The following is a 19,808-nucleotide window of genomic DNA, read 5'->3' as shown; positions in this document are numbered from 1 at the left end:
AGGTGTTGAACCGTCAGAGTCACGCCCTGACGTTCCAGCCATTGCCAGAGGCGCAGAGCCTCCTGGCAAAGGGTCCACGACCCCACACCGCCCTGTTTGTTGCAGTACCACATGGCGGTGGTGTTGTCCGTGAACACCTGCACTACACTCCCGTTGACAAAGGGGAGGAATGCCTTCAGTGCTAGGCGAATCGCCCGCAGCTCCAACATGTTGATATGGAGCCGGGACTCCGCCGGAGACCAGATGCCTCTGATCTCCGCCTCTCCCAAGTGGCCACCCCAGCCCTGGAGGGACGCGTCCGTCACAACCACGTGCTCCGGTTGGGGAAGGGAGAGGGATCTGCCTCTGACCCAATCGCGGTCCGTAAGCCACCACTGCAACTGTCTCGCAGTGCCCTCCGAGATCAGGACATGGTCGGACAGGTTGCCCTGATGCTGAGCCCACTGAAACTTCAGGTCCCACTGCAGAGCCCGCATCCGCCACCTGGCGTGATGCACCAGAAGGATGCAGGAGGCCATCAGCCCCAGAAGCCGCAGCGTCAACCTGACCGAAATCCGGGACAACGGCTGAAAGATGGGAATCAGAGCCTGAATATCCCGGACCCGCCGTTCCGGAGGATAAACCCGAAACTGCGCCGAGTCGAGAACCGCTCCGATGAAAAGGAGCTTTTGAGAGGGACACAGGTGTGATTTCGGCACATTGATGGAAAACCCCAGCTCGTGCAGGAGGTCTGCCGTCATCTGAAGGTGGTGGACGACTGTTTGGGGCGAGCCCGCCTTCAACAACCAGTCGTCGAGGTAGGGGAAGACTGAAACCCCTAACCGGCGCAGATGAGCTGCGACCACCGCCATCACTTTCGTGAACACCCGTGGGGCGCTGGTAAGGCCGAATGGGAGCACGATAAACTGAAAGTGCTCGTGGCCTACCGTGAACCGCAGGTAACGCCGGTGGGCCGGCAGGACGGGGATGTGAAAATACGCATCCTGCAAGTCCAACGCTACCATCCAGTCTTGTGGGTCTAGAGCAGCCAAGACCTGAGCCAAAGTCAACATCTTGAACTTTTCCTTCCGGAGGAAGCCGTTGACGTCCCGTAGGTCCAAGATAGGACGAAGGCCCCCTTTGTCCTTCTTGGGCACCAGAAAGTAGTGGGAGTAGCAACCACACCCTACTTCTGGCCCAGGAACGCGCTCGATGGCCCCCTTGGCCAAGAGGGCCGTAACTTCCTCCTGCAGAAGTGTCAAGTGGTCCCCCGACACACGGTGGTTCTGCGGTGGCATGGCTGGAGGAGTGGACTCGAAGGGGAGGGAGTAGCCCCTACGGACGAGCTGCAGCACCCACCTGTCCGATGTAATCGTGCGCCAGTGGGAGTGGTGATGACGAACCCTGCCACCCACTGGCGTCACATGGGCCCGAAAGCTCGGACTAGGAAGATTTGGAGGCTGCAGCGGGGGGAGGTGTGGACTGACCTCGCCGCTGCCCTCTACCGCCACCACGGCGGAAACCACGGCCGCCACCGCGCTGGGGAACGTTCTGCAGCGCGTGGCTGGCAGCACGCGTGGGACCGCCCCTTCCTTGGCCACGAAAGGGGCGAAACGAACCCTGCTGCTGGCGCTGGGTCGAAAGACCCAAGGACTTGGCCGTGACCCTGGAGTCCTTGAAGCGCTCAAGCGCGTTGTCCGCCTTGTCACCGAACAGGCGACTGCCATCGAAAGGCATGTCCATGAGGGCAGTCTGGACATCCGGCGAGAAGTTGGCGGATCTCAGCCAAGCATGGCGACGAATCGCCACCGTCGTGGACATAGCCCGTCCCAGCGAGTCGGTCGTGTCAAGACCACACCTAATCGAATACCTCGCCGCGTCCCGGCCTTCAACCAAGGCCTGGTTGAGCTTGTCCCGCACCTCCTGCGGGCACTGCGGCAGACACTCCGCGACCGTGTCCCACAGAGAGTGGGTGTAGCGGCCCAAGAGGCATGCGGTATTACAAGACCGCAGTCCAGCACTCAAAGACGAAAAGACCTTCTTGCCAAATTGGTCATATCGCTTCGATTCCCGATCGGGCGGAGCCGACGGGAATGCGGACTGGGAAGTGGAGGCCTGGATCACCAGACTCTCCGGGGAGGGATGGGTGGAAAGGAAGGCAGGGTCGTCCGAACACGGACGGTGACGCCTGGCAACGTTCCGGTCAACCGGTGAACCGGAAGCGGGCCTGGACCAGGTGCCCAAAAGGACATCCGTCAGGGCCTCATTAAATGGCAGCAGAGGCTCCTGTGGGCACGACTGCGGTTTAAATACTTCGGTGAGGATGTTAGGTTTCACCTTAGCGACGGGGAGCTCAAGGCGCAAAGCCTTGGCAGCCCTCATCAGGACCACCGAATAGGCAGCCCCCGCCTCCGACGCCACAGGGGAAGGCGAGACAAACCCAGGGTTGGGCGACTCGTCCAGACCACTGGCCTCACCTAAGTCACCTACCCAGTCCACGTCATACTGGCAGGCTCGTGACAAAGGGTCCTCAGACCCCTCCCAACCCTCTCCATATTCGTCCTCATCGCCATAGGACGAGTCGACGATGTAAACCGGCTCCTCGGAGCCAATGGGCCCCAACGGCGCCGGACTCGGCGTCGGACGACGCCGGTCCGACTCCGCGTCAGGAGTCAGAGAGGGATCGGGGGTGGGGGACCCGACGCCGGCCGGAACCGACGGCGGAGTCACGGCGCCGCGCGGAGGCGGCACCACGGGTTGCCCCAATGGAATCGGCGCCGGGGAGGCCGGAGGACCAGCCGGCGATGACCCTGAAGGGCCCAGCGGCGCCGGGGCCGGAGCCGCCGGCGGCGCCGGGGCCGGAGCACTCGGCGGCGTCGGGGCAGGTGCACCCGAACCGCTCGGGCTCCCAGACGGGACCGACGGGCCCGCAGGCGCCGTAGGCCCCGCCGGAGGAGACATCGCCCTCATAGCCATGAGGAACGCCTCAATCTCCTCGCGCGACGCGCCTTCCCCAGGGACCGACGGGTATGGGGCAGACGGCGTCGGCGACCCACGCGGGGGTGGGGCCACCCGAACCCCCGGCCGCAACACGCGGGCGTCGGGGGGAGTCGGGGGTACGATGATGACGCCCCGACCTCTTGTGACGCTTACCTGATGAACCGGAGGAATGGTGGCGACTCCCGGAGCGCTCATGGCGGCTCCGCGATCGCTCCCTCGACCGCTCCCTCGACCTCCGACCGGACCGGGACCGCTCTCGACGCGGGGCCGACACTCGGAGTTCGAGCAGCTTGCGGGACCGCTCCCGTCTAGCTTTACCTGTCAAGGCCCGGCAGTCGACGCAAGACTCGACGTCGTGGTCCGCGCCCAGACACCGGAGGCAGAGTCGATGGTGGTCGGTGACCGACATCATTCGGTCGCACCCGTCGCAACTCTTAAACCCGGGCATCCTACCGGCACCTTGAAGAAGAGTTAAAGTTAACAAAACTAGGTCAAAAGACCGGAGTACTGCTCTTCGGATCTGCGCTAACTGGCGCGGAAAAAAGAAGAACTGACGTCAGCGCGCGGAGGCGGCGTCTATATACTCCAGCGACGTCATCACGGCGCACGACGCCGACGACGCGGAGCCGCAGGGGACGCCTGCAGACGACGCCTACCGACGCGCAGGGGTACTGCTACGCAAAAGTTTCCGGATCCAGACTGACGCCTGGGGATATTCTAAGGTGAGGAATCTAATACTAACCTGTTTCTTTCAGATAAATTGCCTGCAAACCAAACACATTGATATGGAACTGGGCTACTGTCAGAGACAAGAGTCATCTGATCTCCACCTACCACAATGACTCCCCCCTCTCCCTTCCCCACCCACTAGTGACACATCTGTAACCACTGTCAGTAAGGGTTGAGGAAGGGAGAGGAGCCTGCTGCTACATTAATTGCATTCAAGCAGCCACCACTTCCATTGTGAGACGTCTCTTTAGAAATCTGGGTGTCATTCAATAGATTTCCTCAGTGCTGAGCTCACTTCAACATCAGAGTCTATTGCAGACCCTGCATTTGCCACCTTGTATTGTTGACCATGAAGATGCAGGACTCTAAGATGCCAAGAAGCATCTGATATTATCTTAACGCAATCCAGGACTGAGTCTAAAGCTTCAGTATAATAGCCACAAAATAGCCTCAACTCGTCATTGTAGAGGGAAGATCTTCAACTACACTATATCCAGGGAAGCTTTAATGAATGGCATCCTCTGAGGAGTCAGGTAGGTGCAACTTCAGCTTGTTGATCATGAACCATAATGATGTCAAGAGTTTTGTTGTGTGGAAGTGGTCTACAACTGACTGCCATGAGCCCATCTTCAACAGCTAGTCTTCAAGGTAGGGGAAAACCGGTATTCTCAACCCCTGAAAGTGTCGTTCACAACAAAATCACTTTCAAGAACACCCATAGGGCACTGGTGAGGCCGAAGGTGAGCACTGCAAACTGAAAATGCTCATGAGTGACCTTCAACTGTAGGCAATGACTGTCGAACTGCAAGATAGGTACGTGAAAATACATACACCATTGAGTCCCACAAGGAAGAGCAGGCAATATCTGAGCTAGCAGGAGCATTTTGAATTCGTCATTACGCGGTAAAGTATTCAGAGGTCGGTGGGCCAATATAGGTGAAAGGCCTCTGTCATTTTTGAGCACAAGAAAATAGTGAGTGGAAAAACCTTCTCTTCTTTGACTCAAGAACCCTTTTGATCGCACATATGGAGAATAACACTTGCACTTCCTGTAACAGAATGGATAAGTACTCCTCTGAAAGATGGTCAGATGTTTGTGTAGGGGGGAAGATTTGGAGGAGCAAAAAGAAACGATAGGGCACAGCAAATGAGCAACGGTAAACCAACATGTGATTGATTGCAACCATGGGAGAAAATGCTGAATCCTAACCCCAAATGATGGGTTGTGTGTTGAAAAACTAAAGCAGCCCAGCAGATGTTGCTGCAGAGGAAGAGGACTGGGAAGACTGGTAACACTGCTGACCAGCGTGTTGTCTGTCAGACATAAGTCCCCGTTATCAAAAGGACTGGGATGACCGCTATAGTATTTGGGGCACCTGCAGCTGTCTACCTCAGCCACCTGAATTAGCATCTGAGTTTTCCAAACTTATGTGGGAACTGTTTAGTACAAGTCAAAAGAACCAGAAACGGCACAGTGGCACTTCTCTCCTTGAAATACTTCAGGGCAAAATCAGCTTTTTTATCAAAAAGATGCGAGTCACCAAAGGGCATATCCACGAGACAGTCTTGTACATTTCGAGAAAATCCTCTGGAATGCATTCACACCTGGCAGCAGAGGACAAAATTAGTGCAATCCACCCTTCCCAGTCAGTAGTGACTAGGCCTAAACAAATCACATATATGGCTGCGGTCTCACCATCATGAATTGCCTGAGCCAGAAAGGCTCCGAGGTCTTCCAAGAGCTGCCGGTAAGATGTTGCTGGCCATGTCCCTGAAGGACTGTGTGCAGCGATCCAACAAACAGACCATACTGACTTATGCCAGGCTCGCCAAGGAGATGAAAATAAGTTACTTACCTGTAACTGCAGTTCTCCAGTACTAAATCTTTCATAGATTCACATGCAACCCAGCACCTCCCCGAAGAAGCTCACATTTATTTCTCTCAGTTGAATATTATGTGTACGCACTAGTGCTCTGAAAATATTTAGGACTGCAGCTTCTCTCAGGAAGGTTCTAAAGGGTGGTATGATCTGACTGGTTGACTCTTGAGTTTGGTTCTTTTATAATATGAACAGTGATATTTACTAAACAAAAAGGCCCAGGGCATCTATGTTATATATCTATTGTGACATTGCTTTTCTAGGGTACCAGGGACTCCCATCTCGATGGCGGGGAATGATTAAACATTGTGAATCTATGAAAGTTACAATACTGCAGTGCCATTTGTCCATCAAATGCCTCAAAATTCTTGGACTCCCAATACGGAAAAGTTGTGTGGAATTAATTAGGGTTCAGCTTGCTGGTGGAAGTCTGACCCACCAAGCTCTCTGGGGTAGGGTGTTTAGTGAGAAAATCAGGATCACCATGCACCATTGTGTGATGCTTGGCCACCTGCCTCTTCACCAGTGGGCAAGTACCAAACTTTGACCAAGTGCCTAACCGTAGGAAGCTGGCTTTTTACGTAGTGGGCCAATGTAAGGGTATACCACGCAGGAAATCCATGTGCTTTATTTGTGGTAGTGTGGTCAAGCAGATTAGGCTCATCAGAGGGGAGTGTTCAGCATGCATTGCACACACAGAGTTAATCAATAGTACACACACACTCAAGAAGAAATATGAGACCAATTTATAAAAATAAAATGGATTTTTATATAATTTCACCTAGATCATTGGAATCAAGTGAGTACTTTCAGAGATGGATTAGTTACTTACCTGTAATCCTAGTTCTCTTCCAGGGGTATCCTCATCAAAGTCATAAGCACTAGAATATTCCCGCCCATGCGCGGGACCCCGGAAACACAATCATACATGTGCCCCACATATATATATACATATTTTAACATTGCACACAAACAACATTAAAAGACATATTTGTCTTCTAGCATTGTGACTGTACGGAGATCGTTGAATTATAATTTTAACTGCTTGAATGCAGATACTTTAGACAACATATACAAATGATTTCTTACTGCATAAATGCTAATATGAAATGTTATTGCCTGTGATCATAAATTAAAAATATTTTACAAATAATTTCCAATCTATATACATGTTGCGGGGCCATTTCTGTGTTTCTAACTGCATGAATGCATGAATGATGGCTGCCCACCCGAGGCATTCCCGCCGACGAAATAGATAAAACCTGTAACAGTTCCCACTATATTCATGTGAATATTGTTACCAACATTGCTTTCCATCTATTTTTCCTGAAAGCTACTGATTTTGATCACCATTAAATTCCTCTGCAATTGCATAATCAATTCGCACTTCATCAAATCTTTAAATGTATATCGTCGCTTTGAATCAACTCCCCGTATTTGTGTCATAAAATAATGCTTGGCTGCAACAATGTTAATACATTGATTGCATTCGAACTATGAACCTGGTATAACATGTGTGAATAAAAATAAGTGCCATGAAAACGTGATACCCTTCAATCAATATCTACAGCGGTCAGTTAATAAAAAATATTTCTATTTTACTTCCTTAACTACTCAGACCTGTGTACACTTATTCTCACGTAAAAAAAAAAAACAGGAAAAATGAATATAGTGTATATACACTTATTTACATGTGTTAAAAGACAAAAAAAAAGGAAAAGTTTATGAATATATACAAATGGTCTGTTGTATGTCGGAATAATTATCTCAGTTCAATCAATATTGAGAATAATGATTTGATCATATATTACCTCATTCAAGTACATGTACCGGGTCACTAAATAGCTCTATTGCTTATTCCTAATGGGCCTCACCGTGCTCTTGATAATATGGTAAGGAAACATTAACCAAAGAGAGGTTTATAGGAGAGCTAAATGTATGATATGGATGTAGGTCACAGTATGGTTCTTTATAAGAAATTGTGGAGATCTTCCGTTGTGTTAAGCCCATTAGGGTATTTGCTGTCTAACTCCACTATATATTGTGTTTCCCTTCTTCTCAGTATTTTTTCCCTATCACCTCCTCTTCTGAGGGGGGCCACTGCGTCAATTACAAAATAAGTAAGGCACGCAAGATCGTTGTTGTGTATAGATTTAAAATGGCGCGCTACAGGATAGGCACTGTCATTATTGACAATTGCCCTAAGAAGCTGCAATATCCTGACGTGCACCTGCAGCTTGGTACTACCTACATAACGCAAGCCACAGGTGCACGTCAGGACATAAACAACCTCGTTGGTCCTGAAGTCCCTTGTCATGCAGGTCAGCTTTGACTGTGGTGGTGTCTTGGCTGGACACTTAAGCTTTGGTTGCTGTAAATGCTAGGGTACCCAAGGTATTGGTGGAGGCGTGGCTCTTGGAGGGTCTAGCTATTTGAAACTCGGTGGGGAAATGGGGCTCACCTCTTGGAATCACAAAAACCTCTTCCTGGCTTGATGTTCCCTCAGTGGACCCAATAGCCGGCAAAACAATGTACCGGACAAATGCAGTCGGTGCCTACAGATGTAAGGGGATGGCTCCTCAACACCAAGGGAGATGCAAAGTCATTGTTGAAGTGCTGGACAGTGCTCCAAGGGTTTGGGAGGATGTACAATTTTTGGACGAGTCCGGTCTTTGCAACTGTTGAGATGCCGGCAGCCAGGTAGGGTTTGGTACCAAGTTCAGTGTTGACCTTCAGATCTCGAGCTGACAGTGCTTCTTTGGCCTTCTTCAGGTCCCAGATAGATGTATCTGTCCCTTCGGTGTCAGGTGGACCCTCAAATACTCAATTTTGGGGCGTTTGGGGAGTATAGGGTAGTAGCCAATGGGCTACCTACCACTGGGGTGACTACACCCCCTATATGACCACTTCATGTGAGGAGTGGGCATAACCCTGATCCTAGTTTCACCAAAACCAAGATGATAAAACCTTTCTTTGGCTGCAAACTTCAGGTGGCCCACCTAAGGGGTTTTGCCTAGCCTGTAAGTGGGACTGACTAATCTCCACCTGCTCTGATGCCAAATGGGCCCCAGGGCAGGGGGCGGCATTCCCCAGATCTGGGGTGAAGCCATGGTGGCATATGAAAGGTAGCAGAGGCTTTGAAGCCTCTGGCCTTGATATGCTAACTTCACTAGGTATACTGTTGGCGAAGGTGTGACCACCTTCTGCCGGACAGGCATTGTTCCTGGCCTCCGAGAGTATGGGCTCTCACCTGCAGGGATTCAGAAACTCGTCTTTGGTGGACTGGACGACACAGGCTGGACGACACCAGTCAGTCAGCACACTATGTGATTAGTAGGGTTTCAGGGGATACCTCTAAGGTGCCCTCTGGGTGCATGTCTTCATAAATCCGATACTATCATCAGAATGGATTTATTAAGACAATATGTTTGATACGAAACATCAGTATTTTCAGTGAAGCCATTGTGTAGCTGGGTAACTGGTAATGACTAGTGCCCAGTACATACCTCTAAGATGACTTCCTGATCACTTGCAATGCCTAGTAAGAGAACTAGGCATTGCAGGGACACATCTGCTCATTCAGCTGTGTCCCCACATGTAATATAATGTAACCTGCCTTAGGGCGCTAAGGCCTGCTGTAGGGGTGACTTACATATAGTACATTCAGTGTACAGGGGCATGACACACAGTGAGTGTTGTGTTTTCAGAATGGTTTGCACCATTTCTCGCATCCTGCAATAGAAATCTGCACATAGATTTTGTGTGGGTTCCCTAGGGTGGCATAATACATGCTGCAGCCCTTAGGGAACCTCTTTAGTACCCATATCCTTAGTACCAGGGGAACCGTTTACTAGGGACTCACAGGGGTGCTAAAGTCCTTGCCAATTGGGTTACACTTAAGCATTTGTACAGTTTTCGGGAAAGAACAATGAATCTGGAGCCCGATTAGCAGGCTTCAGTGCACTGTCAGAGTAGAAACCCAGCATCTAGTAGTTCAAATGGGGGTAGAAAGTGGGGGAACATCTGCAAAGAGAGGTTGAGCTTCCTACACTATTCAAGCTTCAGTGAGGAATTTGTGAAAGAACAGTAAGGGCACCAATGTCCCTGACCCAGGCTGCAAAATTTCCGTAACAATTTTAGTCTTGGCTGAATGCAGCTGCAATTCCAGAACCTGAGCTGCGCACTGGACTATTAATGCAAATAATGCACTGTTTTCTATAGATGGTCCAACTGGCAAGGCCAAACTTGTATCAGGGGATGTATCAAACCAACTGGCCTCTTAAGTCTGTTTAAAGATTATCACGGTCATAATGAAGAGAGCTATTACCATCCTTCTCCCCACCATTAGTGTACCTTGTTCTTAATCGGAGCCAACAAGAAAATGGAACCTCTGTTTGTGCGTCAGCCCTGGTAGAGGCACTGGCATGGAGTCACAGTGTACGATATTCGGTTATGCTTTGGCAATTTCATAGTGTAACATCGGTCGAGACAGAGTTGAAGTTGGTTCTAGGTCAGACATCAGGATCTGCACAGGATTCTCCACAAGTGCTGGTGGCATACGTTTCAGCGTCAACAAAGACTAGCCCAGCGTATGTCCCGCCACTAGACTTTACATATGTACAGGAGACAGTAACAAAACAGGAACCAACCAAAGGATGGACTTGCTGGAGGAAACCCAACTGGAGGCCCCTACAAATACTTGGGCCCAAAAGTACTCCAAATATCTGCAGTATGGTGCTTTTGATTGCCTCAATCTGCTGCAGCATCATCGATGGGCGGTAAAACTCAGAGCACACAGAGATCAATTAGGGAATTGGCTCTAAGACAAAGGACCCCAAGGAAGATCGACTAACGGTGTGATGCTCTTGGACCCGCTCCCTGGATACAGAGCGAGGAATGGGGTTGAGTCCAACTTTGCGTCAGGTTGGACTTTGATTTAGACTTATCAGAAAATTTCGGCTTTGAGGTTGACCTCTCACAGGAATGGTACCGGGAGCAAGAATACCTCCAGGCGCTCAACTTGGACCAGGACTTATCGAATTGCTTCAATTACCTCTATGTTCTGTGATGTATGGCTTCCCTTCATGGTTCTGGATCACCTTTGGATGTATAAGGGCACACTTATCGTCTTGAGCTAAAAAAATCAGAGGCACAACTTGTGCGGGTGAGTGACCAACATTTTCTACAGTCACAGCCTGGCTTGAAGCCTAAAGTTTTAGGTGGGGACATATTTACCTGGAACACTGGACTTTAGTTTTAGGAGTCATCAGAGGCTGAGGAAATTGGGAGCGGAGTATCGGAAAACATGAAAATGAAGGAAAGGACGTCAGTGTTCAGGGGTGGCAATTACATACAGCTCCACTACATCTCTACCAAGGAGGTGCAAGCCCAGGTGGACCGCATGCGCATGAGTATTGCCGGGAAAAGTTTTCAAATCCAGGCTGGTACCTGTGGAGGGTTTTAAAGTGAGTAATATGCGGTTCGAAGTATTAACTCGAAATAGGTCAACCCAGCTTTTGGCCACCCACAGCACAGAGAAAGCCTTACGCCTCTATTCTTGATGATCTACAAATTCTAGCTGATCAAGTAAAATCTCCACCTCAGTTTAATTAGGACCTTTTGCTAGTTTGACTCCCTGATGTAGGAATAGAAGGCAATGCTATTCCTTAGTTTAAGTCCCATATTCAGGTGCATCTCACTATTCCACTCTGATTGCATGCTTCAGCCAAATTCTACCTAGCTTTTTTAGTAATCTGCAATAAACCCATCTGTAGTCTCTTTACTTCCTCTCATAGCGACTGTTATACCACCTTCAATTGTAGCCTGCATTTGAATTGATCTTATTGTAACATGTCAAAGTTACACTAAACAGAACATTCCTAGACCTTTATTGAAAAACAAGCAATATTATGTGATTAAAGAAAGAACTCTTGTACACAATTATCTGTCCATAAGTTAATGGATATCACAGTAAATATCAATGGGTTTCAAATGTTTAATAGGATGAAGAATTAACTCACCTTTCGAGTCTGCATCTTTTCTGTTCGCCTTCTGAAAGCTACATACGGATCATTAGTGCTTGATCCATCACGTTTCTCCTGTTTTACCACTGGTATAAGCGAGGGAGCACGACAATTTTTCCTCTTTTTGATCCAGTAGTCATATACTTCTCTGATGACTTCATCATCCTCTTTCAGCAGAAGTTTTGCCTCCTGGAGGCCAACTGCCTGATATTAAAAAAAGACACCAAAAGTTAACTTTCAACAACTATGCCACTTGGATGCATTACAATAAAAAATAAAAAAAAACAAGACAGTGGAAAAATAAAATAAAATGAATATTTCGTTAGTGCCATATGATGATACTGAAATGTAATCTACTTTTCTGTGTTACAAACTTGCACATGCTTAGAAAGTTGAACACTGATACCCGACTGTGCCCAGCAGTAATCTATCATGGGTATCTTCATCTACTATATTTACAATTTTTGAATAATTTCCAAAATATTCTGCAACACACTTGACAATAAAATTATTTTGCTTTATTATTTATTTTTGCAAGGATTTTAAGAGCTGAGACTTTTAGAGAAAAAGAGCACATCTGCCTGTGTAGGATTGGAGCAGTCCAAAGAAGGTAAATGTATTTTTATTTTTTAATAATAAACAAATCACCCATAAAAGTTTTTTTTTTGTAAAAGGCTCAATTACCAAGGCCCTGGGGCCCCTGCCGAGGGTCGGAGACATTTGCTTTAGGGACAGGCACCAATGTCTAGCGATGATTGATTGATTTGTTAGGGTAAGGTAAGGGGGTACATTTATGTTCGGGAGAAGTCAACTGGGCGATCTACATTGTTCAAAGAACTGCATTATTTATTCTTTGCTGATGCATAAGTTACAGTACAGCTAGAGGGTAGAGGACGGTGCCGAGCACGGTGTGTGTTCACATCACCTGCTGGTTGTGTGGCAACCTCGGCCCCCGCGCGCAACGCACCCATTTGACCCCTGTGAGGTCATGAAGTTGGGGTATTGGGACGAGGGGAGAGCGGAAGGAGGGGATTTCTGCAAGGCCTTGTTGGGGGCGGTCTGGTGGGGGTGGAAATGTTGCAATGTTTAGAGCAAATGTTGGGCGGAGAAGGGGGATTGTTTTGTTCTTTGTGCACGCAGTCGACGACACTCGCACACAGTGCTGTTACACTCACGGGATTCCAGATGGGAACAATGGCGAGTACGGTTGAACCAGAGACCCCAGGATCTATAGCTAGGATCCGGGCGCTAAAATGGAACGTTAGAGGGCTAAATGACTACCGTAAGCTGAGGAGGGTGCTGAGCTATTTACAGCGGCAAAACGTCGATGTGGCGCTCCTACAGGAGACTCATTTGCCGTTATCGAGCAGAATGCTGCATAGTAGAGGCCTGGAGGGTAACATCAACTCAGCGGGCTTCACTACACACGCCAGAGGAGTGTTAACCTGGGTCAATCCCAAATCGAAACTCACCCTGGCACTCTTAAGAGCGGACTCTGAGGGTCGTTATGTTATATCACGATGTAGAGGACTGGGGATGGAATTTGTTGTGGTTAATGTTTATGGCCCAAACTACGACTCCCCGGAATTCTACCAGTCCCTGGCAGCGATAGCCCGCAAACATAATTCAACACAGGTTCTGTGGGGAGGGGATTTTAATCTAGTGCTTGACCCTGTGCTGGACAGATCGGCGGGCCACACGCGTAGGCCTTCTGCAGCTGCGCTATCACTTCACAGCATAATTACTGGCTTAGAGGATGTGTGGAGGCTGAGACACGCAGCGCAGGGGGGTACACCCATTACTCAGCTTACTATGAAGTGCACACCAGAATTGACTATTGGCTGGCTTCCTCCTCTATGATGTTACGGGATTGCAAGATCCTCCCGCATACTCTCTCTGACCACTCGCCACTATTATTAGTACTAGACACCCCTAGGAGGACGATTCCTCTGTTCACATGGCGCTTCCCGCCATACTCGCTTCTCGATCCAGTATTCAGAGGCGAGGTAGCAGAGGCGATTGAGGTCTTCTTTGAGGCCAACTTAGGCTCTGTGGACAGCTTCCAATCAGTTTGGGAGGCATTTAAGGTCTACATAAGGGGCATAGCTATGTCCAAACACTCGGGGGTACTTAAGTCCATTAGACAGAGACTACAGGAGCTGGAACGACAGCTGACACGATTAGAGGAGCGGCAGCGTAGACATTTGGAAGTAACTGTGGAAGGAGAGATTAAGTCACTCTTGACTGAATATCATGAGGAGGCTGACAGGGAAATCAAACACATGGGAAAGTACGCCACGGCCCACGCATACGGAGAGGGAGAGAGACCTGGATCAGTACTAGCGAGAGTATTGAAAGGGAGAAAGGGAAGTCCGCAGGTAACGGAGTTACGGAATGAGGAGGGCGTGGTCCTCACGAATGAGGACGATATCGCGCAGACGTTCAGAAGTTTCTATATGAACTTGTACTCCTCCAAGATGACAAAATACTAGACTACCTTGGTCACATAGAACTTCCCACGCTCACCAATACGCACAGGGAATTCCTGATGCTTTCAATAGAAAAATACAAAATAGTCGAGGCTCTCGCGGGCATGCGGTCGGGCAGCGCCCCCGGGGCTGACAGGCTTACGGTGGGCTTTTATAAAGCCTTCCAGGACCTGCTACTTCCACACCTATCGACACTGTTTGATGATATTTGCGTGGAGGGTAGCATGCCGCCCTCCATGAGAGAGGCGCTCTTAGTGACTATTCTTAAGCCCGGGAAGGCACATGACGAGTGCAGCTCGTGCAGGCCTCTCTCCATGCTGAATGTTGACACTAAAAACTACGCCAAAGTGTTGGCGAATCGCCTGGCGCTCCTAGCCCCCATGCTGGTTGCGCCGGAACAGGCAGGCTTCATCCCGAGCAGAAACCCAACATATAATATTTGTACACTCCTGGGCACCATGCAGCACGTAAAGCCAGACACAAAAGCTATAGCAGTATTCCTAGATATAGAGAAGGCCTTTGACTCAGTGGAGTGGCCTTTTATGCGCCTCGTGCTGCAGCGGATGGGACTGGGTCTCCCGTTTGTACAAATGATAAGCTCTTTATTTTATTTTTTTTAAACCGTTTTTATTGCAGAAAAAACAATACACAGCATATCTTTATAACGATTCTGCCCCACTGTCGCTGATGCGAGCTCTTACACCAGTTAACCTTCGCACACAGCCAATAAGCCCACAACCCGGAGGTCGGGCGGCGTCAGTCAGCGAGCGAATCCCCCTTCTCGACAACTTTGTGCATGTTAATTTTACTTACTCGGAGTCCCTTATTGCGCTTTTTCCTTTTTCACCCTACCCACCCCAATCTCCCTCCCGACTCCAACTCATTCTACCCTGGTACCTTCTCCCTCCCACCCAGGAGTGTCCCTTCCTGCGCCTGAGCTCTTCACAGATATACTTGGGTCGGTACTATCAGGAATAACTAATGTACTATTGAGAATGTGCTCCTGGTGTGTGTGGGGGAGCCTCATCGCTCAACTCAGAAAGTCCCTACTCCTCCTCCACCGTGCTGTCTCGCAAAGCCTGCACTAGCATCTCCCACTCTATTGCCGCCTCCATTGCTTTGCCATGGGACTTGCGGCGGGCTAGCTGGTATCGAAGTGTGCTTTCACTCGCTGCCCACTTAAGAACCTCATTGAGCCAACGTCTATGCGTAGGAATCTTCTTCGATTTCCAATTTCTCGTTAATTCCCTTTTTGCCAGGATCAGACCCATATCTATAAATTTGCTCGAACTCCTATTCTTGGGCGTATGCGGAAACCAGTGCAGCACCCCCACAGCCTTGGTAAATTGTAACTCCCTGTCTGTCACACTATTCAATGTCTCAACAATCTCCCTCCAGTAGTCTCGTAGGTGTGTGCAGTCCCAGAGCATGTGTCCCAGGTCCGCTCCTATTGTGTTACACCGAGGGCATGCCGCATTTTCCACCCCAAAGTACTTCCCTATTTTCCCTGGTGTGAGGTAAGCTCTATGAAGGACATAGAAATGTATCAACTGAGAGCGTGCGTTTCTCGTGCTCTTCCTCGCCCTCCTTACTATCTGCGCCCAGGTAGTATCAGGGATCTCTATCTGCAGATCTGACTCCCATGCAGTTTTCAGTGTCGTTAAAGGTTGGAGCGTCTCGCGCAGCATTCTGGAGTAGAGGCACGTCACCGCCTTATATGTGCCAGCCGCCATCATAGTGTATTGGCAAGCCATGGACGTGGTGGGCTCTTGGATCCCTTCCCCCCAGTGTACCTGTATCGCTCTTATTATAGCCGCGTGCATCAGGAAGTCCCCCCTTGGGAGGTCAAAACGGTCCTGCAGGGTCTGGTATGGAAGCAACACCCCATCTTCATACAGGTCTCCTAACCTTTGCAGACCTGCTTCCTCCCATCCCTGCAAGCGCGACCAATCGCCGCCATGAGGGAGTGCAGTAATCATACCCAACGGTATCTCAGGCGCATGCATGCGTCGTACCCCTGCTCGCTTCTGTGATCGGTTCCAGCAAAGCCTGAACATCTGCTCTTCCAGCGATAAATCTCTGGTGGCCAGCTTTTGCTGCAGGGTGAAAAACGCCAGCACGTGCCGGGGGGTACCCCTCTCTCTCTCGTGGTCCGGTCCCCGATACACCCTCGCCACCTCCTGCGTGAAAATCTGCAATTGAGCTGCCAAGTAATAAAGCTCGAAATCTGGGACCGCTAGACCTCCCTCATCTTTCGGCCAGAGCAGAGTGGTCAGAGCCACCCTACGCCTGCCCTTGCCCCAGAGGAACGATATCAGTAATGATTTCAGTTGTTGAAAGATGGATCTAGGTATCCACACAGGCAGCGTGTGGAAGTAGTATAGGAGGCGTGGCAAGGCTATCATTTTCACTAGGGATATACGTCCCGTTACCGAGATCGGGAGGGTGGCCCAAAAGGTCATACTGCCCCGCAATGCACGTATACAGCGACCCACATTCCCCTCGAGCAGGTCCACTGCTCTGTGGTATATATGCACTCCCAAATATTTCAGACAACTGGGCTCCCAATTAAGCAGTGGGCGGGTGGCAGGCCGCAACTCCCCCCGTCGCAACGGAAATAAGCAAGATTTAGCCCAGTTGACTTTCAGGCCAGACAATTTGCCAAAGAGCCCCAGGAGTCTCTCTGCTCCCTCCAACGCCTCACTCGCGTTCTCCAGGAACAACAAGAGATCATCCGCATACAATGAAATAATCTGTGGACTTCCCCTATAGACTAGGCCCTTATAGTAATGTCCCTTCCTGGCTTCCGCTGCAAAAGGTTCTATCGCTAATGCAAAGAGCAGGGGGGAAAGTGAGCACCCCTGTCTAGTGCCACGGCACACCGGGTATTGGTGCGACACGAGGGAGCCCACTCGTACTCGTGCCATCGCCGAGGCATATAGCACTTTCGTCCAGCATATGTAGCCGTTGCCAAGGCCAAAGTTTTGCATGACCCTATACAGATATGTCCACTCTAAGCTGTCAAATGCCTTCTCAATATCAATCGATAGCACTACCGGCGTTCGTGTTTCTGGCATTGGCTCTTCCAGTAGGCGTACCAGGCGGCGTATATTAACAGTTGTATTTCGCGTGGGAATAAATCCGGATTGATCCCTATGGACCAGTTCCGACATGTGCTGCAGTAACCTGGTCGCCAATATAGTGCTCAGGATTTTGTAGTCCGTCGTCAGCATGGACAACGGCCTGTAGGATGCTGGGTTCCCACTTTCCCTCCCTTGTTTCAGCAACAGTATCATCAGAGCTTCACACATGGATTCAGGTAACCGCCCTCGAGACTTAGCCTCATTGTATACTATCTGGAGTCGCGGTGCTAGTTGCTCTATACATTTGCTGTAAAATTCTATGGGCAGCCCGTCTAGCCCCGGAGTTTTGTTACGAGCCATTCGCTTCACCGCACTTCTAATCTCTCCTAGGTCGATGTCCCTGCCCAGGGATCCGCCTGTTCCGGTTCTAGTTGCGGCAATTGCAGCCCCTCCAGAAAGACATCGATCTCATTATCCTGCCCCTCCAGCGCGCTCTCGTAGAGCGTTTCATAATACGAGCGGAAGCAGTCCAGTATTCCCATCCGGGTCTCGTACGTACAGCCATCCTCCCCCTCTATGGCTAAGATCGGTGGCTACGCCTAGTGGGGTTAGTCAACCAGGCAAGCAGTATTCCCGCCATGTCCCCTTCAACATGCGCTTTCGTTATATAAGCCTTATGGTCAAAGCTGCGGAGCCGCTCCATTTCAACGGCAACCGCTTCCTTGGCCGTGCATACTGCCTCCTGCAGCTCTGGGCGATTAGGGCGCGCTATCTCGGCCTTCCGCAGAGTCCTTTCTACCTTATCTAGATCATCCAATAAGACCTTGCGCACTCCGGCATATTTCCCAATGCAGTGGCCTCTAACAACAACCTTAAAGGCGTTTCACTCCGTCGCTCTGGACGTCGTGGTGCCATCATTTTCTGCAAAGTAGTGTGTGATCCTGTCCCCCAACGCTTCTCGAAACAATAAGTCATCCAGTGTGTCAGGTCTCAGTTGCCACATCGAGACACGCGAGGTCTCTGTCATCCAATTCAGCGTGAGCAGCAAGGGGTTATGATCGGATAACGTGCGGGTTAAGTATTCAGAGTTTGTCACCGCCGGAAGCACTAGTGGGGAGCACAGGAAGGCGTCAAGACGAACATGAAGGTCGTGCAGGCTAGAATAGTAGGAGTAATCTCTCGCAGTTGGGTGCCGCACTCGCCAGGCGTCTTGCAACCCCCAACTCTCTTGCCTCTCCAGCCTACGCTTTGCCAGGCGGTGCACTGGGGACGTTCCCAGCGGCGGATGGGACCTGTCTATTGCAGTATCTGCCACTGAGTTAAAGTCTCCCCCTATAACAATGGGGCCCGCCAAGAAACTTGCCAATGCTCCAGAGAGTTTCGTGAAGAAAGAAGATTGTCAGTATTGGGTGCATACACGCTGCATAACTCTATATCCTTGCCCTTGAGCTTCCCTTCCACCGTCACGAACCTTCCCTCCGGGTCTATTATGTGCCTAGTCGCCTGGAAAGGAGTCCCCGCCCGCACCCAAACCAGCGCGCCCCTTGCAAATGCAGAATATGTGGTATTAAACAGTTGCCCTCTCCATCTTCTCTGCAGCCCAATGCCCTCCTGCTTTGTCAAATGTGTTTCCTGCAAGAGCGCAATCTGGACCCCTCTCCGAACCAAATAAGCATGAATTTTATGCCTCCTTGCCATCGTATGTAGTCCCCTCACATTCCAAGTTACACATTTCACTGTCCCTGTGATGATAGGCTCTTTATATAACAAGCCTAGGGCACGACTACGACTTGGCATCCTGGTCACGGACTCCTTCCCAATCGGCAGAGGGACCCGACAGGGGTGCCCACTGTCCCCCCTGCTATGCGCCCTAGTGGCGGAACCACTGGTATTCGCATTGCGGGAGTACCATGGCAACGAGGGTACAGGCTTCCCCGCATATAGGATCGTGGTCTCGATGTATGCGGACGGCACTCTGCTATACGTCCGTGACCCTGAAAACAATTTATCATCAATGCTTAGAGAGGTAGTACACTTCGGAGCCCACTCTGGTCTGAGGGTGAACTGGACGAAATCATTGGCGTTCCCTCTCATCCCAGTTACTTTGCAATTCGACATGGAGTACCCGCTGTTGTGGACCACGGAATCGGTCAGATACTTAGGTGTACGGCTTCATACTGACGCTGAGATTCTCTTCAATGAAGACTACGGGGTTGCCTTCAGCAAATTAGAGGACAACGTAGAGGCCTGGTGCAGACTCCCGCTTTCCCTCCTGGCTCGCATTTCCATCATGAAAATGGTCGTGCTGCCTAGGCTGCTGTTTCTGTTTGCCACAATCCCGATGGTGTTGCCAAAGGTTTTCTTTCAGAGACTGACGCAGCTTATGATCAAACTAGCATGGGCGGGTAAGCAGCCTAGAGCTAGGGGGACACTCGTCACACTGCCATGTAGCATGGGCGGCCTTGGTGCCCCAGACCTGGAGCTTTACTACAGAGTGGCTCAAGCGTCACACTTGCACACCTGGATGCATGGTGATGCACGTAATCCCCATGTGCGGATGGAAAGAGTTTTTGCCGCCCCTCTCCCGCTCCCGCTCCCGGCGACGGTCTTCAATCCGGCTGAGCA

The 19,808-nt window shown here is 50.2% G+C and overlaps 1 protein-coding gene across 3 annotated transcripts in view; it reads right to left on the bottom strand.

The window, feature by feature from the left end:
- Positions 1-19,808, bottom strand: part of EPC1 (enhancer of polycomb 1) — a 1,518,836-nt gene that overhangs the window by 996,594 nt on the left and 502,434 nt on the right. For all 3 annotated transcript variants that reach the window (XM_078663339.1, XM_078663341.1, XM_078663340.1), the window contains exon 4: positions 11,609-11,815. In XM_078663339.1, coding sequence (XP_078519465.1) covers positions 11,609-11,815 — 207 coding nt within the window. The remainder of the gene's footprint in view (positions 1-11,608; positions 11,816-19,808) is intronic.

The sequence above is a fragment of the Lissotriton helveticus genome, chromosome 10 (genome assembly GCF_964261635.1).
Source record: "Lissotriton helveticus chromosome 10, aLisHel1.1, whole genome shotgun sequence".
In the NCBI taxonomy this organism is placed as follows: Eukaryota; Metazoa; Chordata; class Amphibia; order Caudata; family Salamandridae; genus Lissotriton; species Lissotriton helveticus.
The sequence above is the reverse complement of the archived record's forward strand: the minus strand, read 5'-3'. Positions and strand labels throughout refer to the sequence as shown.